General features: G+C 38.7%; 1 protein-coding gene across 3 annotated transcripts in view; it reads left to right on the top strand.

Annotated features, from left to right (window-relative positions):
- The first annotated feature begins 1034 nt into the window (after positions 1 to 1034).
- Positions 1035 to 14861, top strand: part of LOC133648349 (sodium/potassium-transporting ATPase subunit beta-1-interacting protein 2) — a 215877-nt gene continuing 202050 nt past the window's right edge. For 2 of the 3 annotated variants that reach the window (XR_009825851.1, XM_062044349.1), the window contains exon 1: positions 1035 to 1916. Coding sequence is in view for 2 of the 3 variants with exons in the window: in XM_062044349.1 (XP_061900333.1) it covers positions 1863 to 1916 (54 nt within the window). In the remaining variant the exon portion in view is untranslated. The remainder of the gene's footprint in view (positions 1917 to 14861) is intronic. The other variant, XM_062044350.1, reaches the window with a different exon arrangement.

Below are 14861 nucleotides of genomic sequence, written 5' to 3'. Positions count from 1 at the left end.
ATAGAAAATATTTGGTTGGTGTTTTTGGCAGGAAATTGTTAAAATCAGCAGCAGCCTGTTGCAAAGAGGATCTTTGAGTCGTGTTTTTGGCATTTGTTCTTTCTGTGTGGAGACATGCACCTGGGGATAGGTTGATTGGCAACACTAAATTGGTCCTAGTGTGTGAATGTGAGTGTGAATGTTGTCTGTCTATCTGTGTTGGCCCTGTAATGAGGTGGCGACTTGTCCAGGGCGTACCCCGCCTTCCGCCCGAATGCAGCTGAGATAGGCACCAGCACCCCCCGCGACTCCAAAAAGGGACAAGCGGTAGAAAATGGATGGATGGATGGATGGACGGATCGTTCAAAACAGCCCAGTCTGTCATATAGAGAAGATTGTGACAAGTGTTTTTGGTAGTCGATTGTTCAAATCAGCAGCAGATTGTTATATAGAGGATCTTTGAATCGTGTTTTTGGCAGTAGATTGTTAAAAACAGAAACCTGTCATATAGAGAATCTTTGAGCAGCATTATTCTAGAAGGTCCTTGGTGTAAATACTGTATATTGCTGTTAATATAATTTATGACTTTTATTTGGTAAAATAAAAAAAAATTATAGCCAAGCCTTATTGACATATCAGAATCAGAATCAGAATCAGCTTTATTGGCCAAGTATGTTTAACACATAAGGAATTTGACTTGGTAGACTGTGCTCTCTTTGTTCAATGTGAGAGAAAAAATACAATAAAAATAAAAATAAATAAAGAAAAAGGCAACCACTACGAGAGAATGCAGTACCATGGCAGTGGCGGCCATTAGTAGCGCCATCTTAATATTAGAAAAGAGGGAAACATTAGAGAACACATAAGGACATAAAGTAGCAAGTAAGTAAACAAGAAATAATAAAGAGGGAAGACAAAACAACATTTCAGTAAATAGCATGCATTAGTTTGAAACAAAACCGGAAGTTACATCGCCCTTTTATAGTGTGACGGTTGCATAGAAGTCTTGTTTTGAAAGTCTCACCCGGAATTGTCATGTGGCTCACTATAGGAGGTTGACATATGGCAGGCGAGAGAGACACTGCTCATCACGGCTGTCTGTTGTTGGATGCTCGCTCTTTTTGTGTCCTATTGTCTGTCCGGTTCACTCTATCAAGACCAGCCAAAACTTACACTTGATTTCTCTTCTAAAATCTCACTATTGGAGCGTCACTGCGTCCGTTTTAGCCAAAAAAAAAACCCGTGCTCATTTTGGTATTAAATGGTCCGGAGGTCGACTGTGTTAACCGGAGTGACGGCCGAGCTGAGAGCGACATGAACCCGCCGAGGAGCAGCAGCAGCCGGGGGAGGAGGACGTGAAGGACCGCTGACACTTCCACTCCGGTCGCCGCCTCGAAGGATATTGTCGCCTGGTGTCCGCGACTTAATGTGAGGGACACTTTTACCTGCTTCCGGACAGCCTTCAGACAAATTAGCCGCTTCCGGCTTAAATCTAATGATTTATTATTAGTGGTATTACCTACACTGTTTAACAAGATAACAATCGGAACTGCATTGATTGATTCAATCCTGGTTAAGCAGTTTTGAAGATGACACCTGACTTTATAGTCTTCAACTTTTCTTTGTAGCTTGCCGCACATTTGCACCTGTGTTCCTGTTATTATGGAAAAATGAAGAATGCACCACGCCAGTTGATAAATCAAATTCCTGAGGCAAGCGTCCATCTTTTGCTGCTGCTCAGCCCCAGGGGCCACCCTCCACTTCCACAGGCTCATCTGTGAGCACCTCTACCTGGGCAGCCAGACTCCCAAGAACGCCTTGCAGAAGGGAAGGAAAGGATTGGATTCGGAGGATTGTTATTCTGGGGACAGGCGGAGGACGACATGGGGTGCTGCAGTGGCAGGTGCACCTTGGCCTTCATCTGTGGCATGCAGCTGGTAAGTGTTATGATTACCATTGATTATTCTAAGGGGAGGGGGACTGGATGGACGATCAATGAGAAATTCGAGACGTTTTTGGAAATATTGTCAACAAGCTGCTACACACTTTGACCTTGTGTCATTTATTTGTGACAGAGTCAATGCGTCCCTCACTTCTAAAAAACAGTAGTATATTGTTGATCTTTGATCTGTGTTTTTGGCAGTCGTTTTTTTTTAAACAGCACAGCGATCCTGTCATATAGAGAAACTTTGACTAATTTATTTGGAAAGAGCAGAGTGGTTTCGTGATACAGGAGAACTGTGACTAGCAGTTTTTGCAGTAGATCCTCAAAAATAGCAGAGTGATCCTGTTGTATAGAGCAGTGTTCTTCAACCTTTTCTCAGCCAAGGCACATTTTTTTAATTGAAAAAAATCCTGAGGCACACCACAAGCAGAAAACAAACAATGAAACTCAGCAACCGATATTGACAGTAAAAAGTCATTCTCACAATGCTTGGATATAAATTCAAACCATAACCAACCATGCATCACTATAGCTCTTGTCTCAAAGTAGGTGTACTGTCACAACCTGTCACATCACGCTGTGACTTATTTTGAGTGTTTTGGTGTTTTCCTGTGAGTAGTGTTTTAATTCTTGTCTTGCGCTCCTATTTAGGTGTTGATTGTCATGTACGATGTACTTTATGGACGCCGTCTGCTCCACACGCTGTACGTCTTTGCTGTCATCCAGCATTCTGTTATTGTTTACTTTTCAGCCAGTTCAGTTTTAGTTTGGTTTTGCTTAGCCATCCCTAAGCTTCAATGCCTTTTGTTTATTTTGGGTTTAAGCATTAGATACCTTTTTACCTGCACACTGCCTCCCGCTGTCGTCTGCATATTGTGATCACACAAACCATGTTCCCGACATCTACAAAGCAATTAGTTACCTGCTGCCACCTACTGACATGGAAGAGTATTACACAGTTACTCTGCCGAGCTCTTGACCGCACAGACAATAATTACTGGTTTGCAAAAAATATTTTTAACCCTTAGGTGAAATTATATAATTTCCCACAGCACACGAAACAATATCTCACGGTACACTAGTGTGCCGCGGCACAGTGGTTGAAAAACACTGGTATAGAGGATCTTTGATCAGTGCTTTTGGCAATAGCATCTTAAAAACAACAGAGTGCTATTGTCATATAGCGGAACTTTGACTCGTGTGTTTTTTTTTAGTAGGTCCTTAAAACAGCAGAGTACTGTCATCTTGTCATTTGAAAGTAGGTTCTTAAAAACAGCAGAGTGGTCCTGTCGTATAGTACATTTTTGATTAGAGCTTTTGTAATTAGGTTCTTAAACACAGCAGTGAGGTTCTGTCCTATAGAGGATCTTCGATCAAAGCTTTTGGCAATAGGTCCTTTAAAACAGAGTGGTTTTGTCACAGAGCAACTTTGACTTGTGTTTTTGCAGTAGGTCCTCAAAAATGGTAACCCTGTTTAAAGATGATCTCTGATCAGTGCTTTTGGCAATATTTTCTTAAAAAAGGCAGAGTGGTTTTGGCATAGAGAGGATCTTTGACTAGCGCTCTAGGCAGAAGGCTCTTAGAACAGCAGACTGCGTGTGTCATTATTGTTTAACAACCCAAACAGAAGTCCATCCATCCATCCATCCATTTCTACCGCTTGTCCCTTCATAAATGATATGTTCACTGGAGATGACATCCATTTTAATTGTTGTATAAATGGGCATGTATTATAGATTGAGAGTGTAGATATTATTTGGCTGGATGATATTTGAGATTCATAAGCAATGACGGTGAGACGAAATGTGCATCATGGACGCCAAATGCTGCCATTCCGTGTTTGTGTTATGTGTCTCCCATCACCATCTGTGTTGGCGGTGGTGCCAAGAAAGGCGGCAAGCGGGAGAGGAGGAGGTGAGTTTGTGTGCAAACATGTGAGGATGTTTGAAAATGTCAGTGATCTAGCAGGAGGAACATCAGCTGCTGCTTGAAAGAAGTAATGGATTAAGAAATGTTGCTATGGTGCTTTTATTTCTCTCACAATCCATCCTCTTTTTAGTCTGTGGTAAATTGCTCGTTTTGAAGCGTCACAAAGCTTTTGAGGATGCTTTTGAACTTTTAGCACATCTGTCAGTTAATGTGCTTAAGACTAGTCGGGGAAAAAACCTGCAAGCTCAAACAGAGACAGAGGAGAAAAGGTTGTAATCCGGCATTTCTGATATAAAGACGGGATAAAGTGTGGGAACTGGAGGCAGGACTCGGAGGTTGTACAGCATTTAAATGTGTGCAAAAATAGAAAAGTGAATCAAAATGTGGCTGCTGTTACAATCAAAATGTTTCATAATGTACAATAATTACAGCTTGGAGGCCAATAAGCAACCAGCAGAGGTGTTGTTGCTTCAGTCTCAACTCTTTTGCAGTGTATATACAAATGTATATATTTTTTGTACATATATTTATAGGGATGTTCCGATCAGAGTTTATGCCGCTGATTTCAATACAAACCATCCATGAGTGAAACCAGCTGAAACTGATACTGATCACATCTACACTGTCTAAGACTGTAGATGTTATGGTAAAAAAATCACTGCAGTATCGATCATATACTGATACTCCCCTTGGTAGCAACCGATTTATAGATAAATCCGCCCTTACCCTACGTGTACTCATGGCCGCTACATAACAGACATTGTTACACTATACTCTCTTTAGACTGGTACTAATCTACTTGTTAATTACTTTGTTAAAGTACCAGTATAATGGAAATACAAGTTGAATTTATATGCTCATTGTGTTTCATTTTGTCCATTAAACCATATCCTATTGTATTTACAATCCGCAAAGTTTGTAAAAATACCGTCGAAACGTCACAACATGCCACAAATTCAGTCGGCCATTTAGAATATTATGCTCAGAACATCTTAGGCAATTTCAGTACATTCGGGGTTGGATGACGTCACTGGAGGAAAGCTTCTGCTCTCTGACCGTATAATCAAATCTGTCATACTGGAAGGACGCAAACATTGGAAAATTATGTGATGATGATTTACAAACCTTATACAAGACAAGAACACAAATAAATATCTAACAGGTCAACGGTCCTCTATTGCACCCATAAAACCCTCTATAAAACATCCAGAAACCGCCAACAATAATCCATTTACATGTCGTGACCTGAAAATTAACCAAATATGAATGATATTGTTATTATAAGCCTTAACGCAAAGGGCCTATTTTGGCGGCGCATTCATAGCAGTTAGCTAACTACTAGCTTATGCTGCTATTGTTGAAACTGAGCCGGCGGCTGCTTTTGCCCCGTCTCAAACTTGGTAAAAGTTCATTCTAGATTGCAATTCATGCATCTCTCACCTGGTAGTCACAAATTTGGCCATGGATCGAGAGGCTGGTCGACTTTGACATAAACTTATCAGCAGCACCCAGAAAAGCCGCCGGCTTCACTGGGTCCAAGCTCATCTTAAGATGGACTGATGCAAAGTGAAAAAGCTTAAAGAATGTATGTATCATATCAAATCATGCGATGAAGTCATATCGACCAGGCCCGTACCGCCACAGGTATTTTTTGCAATTTAGGGGGTTTGCTGGCTGAAGTATTGTGTAAATTATTTTATAACATGTTCTGGTTGAGTCCTCGATTATAGAATGATTAGCAGGCTCAATATAACATTTTATTAATTAGTAGAGAAGGTTAAAACGTTGTCATGCAGCAATATGAACCCATTGACAGAATATCAGAAGCATTTATTTAGGTAGAATTATTACAGATTACAGCTGAAATAGCCCCCCCCCCCCAAAAAAAAATTATCTGTCTAGGGCAGGCCTCGGAAAATTAAGGCCCGGGGGACACATGCGGCCCGTTGAGCTTTTCAATCTGGCCCGCCGGACATTCCCAAATAATTTTTTTAGATCTTTAAGATGGAAAATGTAGCTGCCATTATGATGTGCAGTCATGTTTTCTAATGATCGTAAGTCTTCAACTATACAAAGTATTTCAATGGTTGGAATCTGCGCTTATGGATGATTTACCAGTTACTATGGTAATTTAATTAGTTACTATGGTCATCTAATTAGTTACTATGGTAATTTAAGTCACAGCAGCTCAGACGAGGCACCAAGCCGTGTGGGCGGGAAGCGTTTCCACAGACGCGGAAGGACATTTTCACAATCAATCAATCAATCAATGTTTATTTATATAGCAAGTTCTAAAGCTTAGTGATATATAGAATAGAATAGAATACAATATAAAGTACTTTATTAATCCCTGGGGGAAATTCAGCAAATTTCAGTAGGTGGGTTTATGTTGTACCCTTCGCGTTTATATTTCACTGTTTGTTGCATTTTTGGGATGTGACATTCATATTTTGCCAATATTCAGTGTTTTATCATTCATAGAAAAATTTAAAAATTCCATTACGTTTTTTAAGGCGGTCTGTCATAACGTTTTTAGCATTCAATCAGACATTATTGTGAGGTTTTGTATTAGTGTTCCTAAAAATAGGTATACCGGCCCCCAGACACATTTTTTTTCTCTAAATGTGGCCCCCAAGTCGAAATAATTGCCCAGGCCTGGTCTAGGGTACACTTATTAATGATGAAAAATTATACCTGTCTGTGATTAATCATGATTTATTTTGAGTTTACTATGAACAGAATGCGATTAATCGCGATTAAATATTTTGACTGTTGGACAGCCCTAGTATATGTATATATATATATATATATATATATATATATATATATATATATATATATATATATATATATATATATATATATATATATATATATATATATATATATATATATATATATATATATATATATATATATATAAAATACATGTGTGTATATGTATATGTGTGTATATAAGTATGTGTGTATTGATGTACAGTAAATGTGTTTATATATGTATATGTGTATATATGTATATGTTTATATGTGTATATTTATATATATGTATATACATGTGTATATGTATATACATCAGGGCTGTCAAAAATAACAAGTTAACTCATGTGATTAATAACAAAAAAGATATCATAGCATTATAGCATTAATAAAAATATATAAACAAAATATAAATAAGTATATAAGCAGATTAATCACGCAATTTATTTTGACTTTACATGCTTCTTTAGTTCAACTCTTGATGCGTCCCTTCAAAGTCAACATGTCTTGCAGCAAAATGACAACGCGCTCATAGACGCTATTGTGGTGTAAGCGTGCACGCTCCGCGTTTTTTGAGGTGAAGTCGCTGCGAGGGCGCGCAAGCCACGCTTATTTGTGTCTAATGCGCTGGAACTAATGCTGCGCCGTAGTCGTCAACATGTTTTGCTCTGTTAACTGTTGCAATAGCTGAGCCTGCTGATAAGTCCATTAGCGCTAGCTGGAAGTTTTTAAAACACTGCCTCATACTGAGAGGGCCATGGCCCGTTAGCTCATTCACTCCGAGACATTTAACTCGGCAGAAGAATCCAGTTGGTGAGATCTATGTCTTCACCAGAAGGACTACAACAATCTTTAACCACAACTGATCACAAAAGGATTCAAGAAATTAACACTTTCAAGAAGAGAAGCGCCTCTTTCCATAGATATACTTAATTTGAATCAACCATCCCAAAATCTAGTTACACACATCTTGTATTCATGTCCAAATAATGAACCAAACTAATGGGAACTGCAGTTTTTGGGAATTTTGTTTATCATTCACAATCCTTATGTGAGACAAGCACAAATGTTTTTTTTTAATGCATTCTAATTCGTAATGAAATGCTAGCAAGATTCAGCTAACCATGTAGCTAAAGGGATTCACTCTATTGTAATATTCACATATTTTGGTCATTGTAAGCATGCAGCGGCGTATTAATTTCACAGACTCATCAGAACGTTCACTATTCCCTTTTACAATAACAATTACTATAGCTATTATTAATCATGGCAGACTTTATTGGAGTCAACAAAGGCTACATGGGAATAATTATGATCCAGAACCTTATATTTTTGAGCCTGAATATAAGGAAGATGAGCCACAAGTTTTAGAAGCTCAGTGATAAGCAGATCCAGCAAGTAGCGCTATTGCTAAGTGCTAACCAAGATATACAATCTACGAACATAATAAAACAATCACTTACTGTACAATGACTGCTGTCAGTGGGATGCCGACTGATGGGGTGTTCAAAGTTTACCACCTGTTCGGCTAATGGCCACCCTACATTCTCTACTATACAGGTGAGAGGCATGGTTTATAATCTAGAATTAACTTTTACCAATTCAGAGGCGATGCAGCAGCTCACTGGCTCAGAATTTCAATAGCTACATAAGCTAATTACTGTACCTCTCTATGATTACAGCACCGCCAAAAGTAGTTCCTCTGTGTTAGCGCATATAACAACATCGCTAATACTTAGGTAATGTGCCGGTTACGACATGTAAATGGCGCATAGTTGGGGGGTTTTCAATGTTTTTTTGAGGGCTTTATAGTAATAGATTACTCCTATTAGCTTCATTGTTTGCCACCTCGTACTTGCCGTAGAATGCATAAAAAAAGACATGTGTTCTTGTCTTACTTGATATGATAGGCAACATTTAAAAAGTGCAGTTTTTCTCTAAAGCAGTCGATCTTTGGAACCATACTGGTCGATTGCGAAATTATTAGAAAAAATAAAGTTTTAATATGACATTAGTGACATCCTCACCCGGAGAGTGGCCAACAGACCCGCCAACGGGCACACATTTTAACCCCTGAACACGCCCGCACGCCTCGCCTCTCTTTCTTCAGCCTCACATCCCGCTGCTCTCGACACTTCAGCCACACCACCCGAGCATGGCCGGACACTTCACCCGCTTATCTCGTAAACGCACATGGCATGACGTGCACAAAAATCATCGAGATGCAACAATGCAATAAGACTGACAGTTGCAATGCATCAAACATTTTCTAGCATCCTCCTGCATGCGATGGGAGTTTCATAAGAAAGGCGCTCAGACTTTCTGGGCAGCAATCAACCGGCTTCCTCTCTTCAGCAATGTGGTGCTCTGCTGGAAGTTCTGCCACGTCTTCCACAAACTGTAAGGTTACGTAAAGTTGAGCGGCCCGTCTGGACTTGCCGGTGTCGGGCCGAGGCTTGTCCAGCGGTCACGGAGCCCACCGTCATCATCACCATCGCTCAACTGCAACAGGAAGCTAAGAACCCAAATACTGCAGTCCGTTAACATTGTTCCAAAGTACGGATTTTTTGTCGATTTATATACAAAAAAAGTATACATTGACATGAGCAAAGGCAGTAATATATGATAAAACAAAGCGGCAGTTAAAGAAGGACTTCCCCGTTTATTCCCTCTTTATCAAAAAGGAAAAACCCGCCAGGTGAACAGCTGATTTTACTACTGCTGACTCGCGTCCCATACGTGACCATAGGATGAACAAATATACTACAGTACTAAGACTATAGTAAACTGTTAGCCTCTACAGCAGGGGTGCTCAAAGTGCAGCACAGAGGCCATCTGTGGTGCGTAACTCGTTTGTTATTGGCCCTAGGCACATTACAAAAAACAAAAAATTGAGAAAACAGCAAGAAGAAAAAAATGTTGACATCAGGCAATAATAAAACCACAAAGTTCTGTCTTTAAAAAAACAAACAAAAAAGTGTTAAATAATATATACATGTATGTATGAATGTATGTATGTATATATATATTACGACTGTTAAAGTTGAAGTGATGACGCGTTAACTTTTAATTTCAGTAACGGCACACATTTTTTTAACGGGCGATTAACACACTCATGTCCATTTTGATATATATATATATATATATATATATATATATATATATATATATATATATATATATATATATATATATATATATATATATATATATATATATATATATATGCATGCATGCATATATGCATGCATGTATGTATGTATGTATGTATGTATGTATGTGTGTGTGTGTGTGTGTGTGTGTGTATATATACAGTTGTGCTCATAAGTTTACATACCCTGGGAGAATGTATGATTTCTAGGCATTCTTCAGAGAATATGAATGATAACCCAAAAACCTTTCTTCCACTCATGCTTAATGGTTGTGTGAAGCTATTTATTGTTAAACAACTGTGTTTACTCTTTTTAAATCAAAATGACAAAAGAAAGTACCCAAATGACCCTGATCAAAAGTTTACATACCCCAGTGACTTTGATCTGATAACATGCACAAAAGTTGACACAAACAGGTTTGAATGGCTAATCAAGGATCCAATCCTCACCTGTGACCTGTTTATTTGTAATTAATGTGTGTGTATAAAAGGTCAGTGAGTTTCTGGGCTTCTGACAGACCATTGCATCTTTCACAGATGTTTCATGGGGTCATGGGGAAGGCAACAATAATTGTCAAAGGATCTGCGAGAAAAGGTAATTGAACTGCATAAAACAGGAAAGGGGTATAAAAAGATATCCAAGGAATTGAGAATGCCAATCAGCAGTATTCAAACGCTGATTAAGAAGTAGAAATTGAGGGATTCAGGTAGACCAGCAAAGATTTCAGCCACAACTGCCAGGACAATTGTTCGAGATGCAAAGAAAAATCCACAAATAACTTCAGCTGAAATACAGGACTCTCTGAAAAATTGTGGTGTGGCTGTTTCAAGATGCACAATAAGGAGGCACTTGAAGAAAAATGGGCTGCATACGTCAGCAGACTAATTAGGAGCCTTTGTTTGTTTACTTACTACTAAAAGACAAGTTGTCTAGTATGTTCACTATTCTATTTAAGGACTTAACTGCAATAAGAAACATATGTTTAATGTATCCTAAGATTTTTTGTTAAATTTAAGCCAATTTTTTTGTGGTCCACTTTATTTAGAAAAGTACCGAAAAGTACCGAAATAATTTTAGTTCCGGTACCTAAATATTGGTATCGTTACAACACTAGTGTGTATATGTATATGTGTGTATATACTGTGTGTGTGTGTGTGTGTGTGTGTGTGTGTGTATGTATATGTGTATATATATATATATATATATATATATTAGGGGTGTGAGAAAAAATCGATTCGAATTTGAATCGCGATTCTCACGTTGTGCGATTCAGAATCGATTCTCATTTTTAAAAAATAGATTTTTTTTTTTTAATGTATTAATTTTTTAAATGAATAAATCCAACAAAACAATACACAGCAATACCATAAAAATGTAATCCAATTCTAAAACCAAACCCGACCCAGCAACACTCAGAACAGCAATAAACAGAGCAATTGAGAGGAGACACAAACACAACACAGAACAATCCAAAAGTAGTGAAACAAAATTAATATTATCAACAACCGTATCAATATTAGTTACAATTTCAACATAGCAGTGATTAAAAATCCCTCATTGACATTATCATTAGACATTTATAAAAAATAAAAAAAAATTAACAATAGTGTCACAGTGGCTTACACTTGCATCGCATCTCATAAGCTTGACAACACACTGTGTCCAATATTTTTACAAAGATAAAATAAGTCATATTTTTGGTTCATTTAATAGTTAAAACAATTTTACATTATTGCAATCAGTTGATAAAACATTTTCCTTTACAATTATAAAAGTTTTTTACAAAAATCTACTAGACTGGGGTAGATCCTGCTGAAATCCTATGTATTGAATTAATAGAGAATCGTTTTGAATCGGGAAAATATCGTTTTTGAATCGAGAATCGCGTTGAATCGGAAAAAATCGATTTTGAATCGGAAAAAATCGATTTTGAATCGAATCGTGACCCCAAGAATCGATATTGAATCGAATCGTGGGACACCCAAAGATTCGCAGCCCTAATATATATATATCAGTGTTTCCCACACATTCATTTATTTGTTGCGGCCCGCCACGAAAGAATTAAGGCCGCCACAAAAAAAATATTTTTTTAAAATATTTTTTTATTTTTTTAAATTATTATTATTATTTTAATTTTTTTTTAATTTTTTGTCCTGTCCAGCTTGTCAGGCAAATCATATAGTTGATGTAGATGCCCATATCGGCTGTTCAGATTTACTTTACAAAAGATAAGTGTAGGATCAAGATTTTTGGAGCTCTTTGTTCAGTGGATCAGATGTTTGATGAAGCTTTGTGTCTATCTACCACCACTACTGTTTTCTGTTTATTTGTTACTGACTGTGGCAGGACACCTCTGCCTCTGTTTCACTTTATGTTGCTGGTAAATAATATGGTTGTAGTAGTAGGCTAAAGTTAAATTATTTAGTATGCACTAATTAAAGGGGCAGAGCTTTAAGAGTCATTTTAGCTTTTATATTTTTATAAGATATATTTTTTGTAAGAACCACAATTAATAAATATATTTCAGTGAATAACTTATTGTTCAAATCTGTATATAAATATGTACATAAAGTGTTGTAATTATATTGTAAAATGGATGGATGGATGGATGTTATTATTAATTAGTAAGTATACATTTTTTGAGCCTTTTTAGAGAAAATCATATCATTAAATTATGCAAATTACTCGATGGTGTCATGGTGACCACGCCCATAGCCACGCCCCCACAGACACAAGTATCTTCGCAGTTTATGGGAAACACTGTGTATATATATATATACATATATATGTATATATATATATATATATATATATATATATATATATATATATATATATATATATATATATATATATATATATATATATATATATATATATATATATATATATATATATATATATATATTAGGGGTGTAACGGTACGTGTATTTGTATTGAACCGTTTCGGTACGGGGGTTCCGGTTCGGTTCGGAGGTTTACCGAACGAGTTTCCACACGGACATATTACGTAGCGTAACTAACGTTGTGTAAACAATGCACACCGAGGCACAACACATGGCATGCTAGCAGCTAACGGGCTATGATAGACTGACCTTACATCCTCTTTTGCGGAGCTGTCAGGGCGGAGTTTTTTAAATACCTCAAATGTCCGGCATTTTGAGTTAGGGTTGCGTGTATTTTCAATGTATGTTCAGGGTTAAGAAGGGGTTAAAAACAAAACAAATTGTGTGCGCAACAGCATTCGTGAGGGAGGGGCAGAGACAGAGAGAGCGAGAGAGTTATGATAAACGCGCACGCGTCGCCAGGCTCTGCTTTTTATCCATAGATTTATCAGATTTTATTTTTTATTATCTATAGTAGGGGCGTCAAAAGTGTGCCCCGGAGGCCATTTGCGGCCCACAGCTAATGTTTTAAAGGCCCACGGCACATTCTAAAAATACTATTAAAATAAAATAAAAAACATAACAAAAGTGAAATAAAAAAGCTTAAAGGTTAAATGTAATTTAGAAAAAGTTGCAATGTTGACTAATAAAACAAAGCTGTCATTGATCAAAACATAATATTGAATCAAAATCAATGTTACTATGAATTATTGACCTATCCAAGGTTCCGATTACTTCACATCAAATATTCCACTAAAAAAAACATGTTTGGTGGAAGATTTTGCAAATTTGGTAAATAAATAACCCAAAAATGTATATTTTGTTGTTTTTTTACTGTACCGAAAATGAACCGAACCGTGACCTCTAAACCGAGGTACGTACCGAACCGAAATTTTTAGGCCTGCCTCAGGGAAGAGGACGTCCCTGTCATGCACAGTCCACCACAGGCACCGGTGGAGGTGCGACAGGCCTAAGGCCCAGCGGCAAGACCACCTTGCTGTAATTAAAATGCATTTCTGGAGACAGTGGCTACTGTGAATAGAGCAGTTGGAGTCCAGGGAAGACTGGAGGACAACCAGGAGAGACTGGTGGCAGCAGGATAGACGCACCGGGAGAGAAAACAACCCAAAGGCCCTCCGAGAGGCGGGATGAAAGAAGGGCCAACAAGGACGGATCACACGGTAACGGCCGCAAGGATATCGGCAAAAGAGAAGATCCCAAGGAAGTGTGGGTGCGGCTGGGAGAAAACAACAACTTTAAGGGGACTTCACATCCACATGGGAAAGAAGAAGTGTGGTGGTGGGAGCCTGATGCAACCTTGCACTGCCCCGGTAAGGGCAGGTCAGACAAATGGGATCCAAGGCCGGGTAGACAACCACAGTGCCAACGGGCCCAATGTTGCAGAGGTAGAGCCTGGACTAAGCAGACCATACCATCCAAATGGCAGAGGGCAGTGGCAGTTTCTATTTCCAAACAACAGAACGCCAAATCGAGCAGTTCAGGAGCATAGCCCTACTGAATGTGGAGGGAAAAGTCTTCTTTTCTGTGATGGCGAAAAGATTGACTACCTACCTCACGGAGAACAACTACATTGACACCAGCTGCCAGAAAGCCGGGATTCCAGGTTTTCCTGGTTGCGTAGAGCATGCTTCTATGATTTGGTAACAGATCCAGACCACTAAGAGGGAGAAGAATGATCTGCACGTCATATGGTTAGATTTAGCCAATCCCTATGGGTCAGTGCCCCCCACCTTCTCATAGACTATGCCATGGAATTCTTCTACATCCCAGACAACATCAGGACCATGATCAAGATCTACTTCCAGGACATGCACATGTGCTTTGCACTGAAGAAGGTGACTACTGGCTGGCAACAACTGGAGGTAGGGATCGCAATGGGATGATCCATTTCCCCCATCCTCTTTGTGGCAGCTTTCGAGGTCATCCTGATCGGGGCAATGCAGGTGGTGGGTGGTGTCCGGCTGCCTGCAGGCCAGAGGCTCCCGCCCCTAAGGAACTATATGGATGACATCACCTGCCTGCTACGAACCGCCCCATTCAAATCCAGGCTACTTAAGAGGCTGGATGAGCTGATCACCTGGGCCAGGATGAAGTTCAAGCCTCAGAAGTCAAGGAGCCTCTCAATGCGAAAGGGGGAGAGAAACGACCATCAGCGGAGAAGACATCCCACGCATCGTTGATCAGCCCATCCGA

This window comes from Entelurus aequoreus, linkage group LG04 (assembly GCF_033978785.1).
Source record: "Entelurus aequoreus isolate RoL-2023_Sb linkage group LG04, RoL_Eaeq_v1.1, whole genome shotgun sequence".
Classification (NCBI taxonomy): Eukaryota; Metazoa; Chordata; class Actinopteri; order Syngnathiformes; family Syngnathidae; genus Entelurus; species Entelurus aequoreus.
Note: the sequence above shows the minus strand (reverse complement) of the source record. Positions and strands in the feature narration are given on the sequence as shown.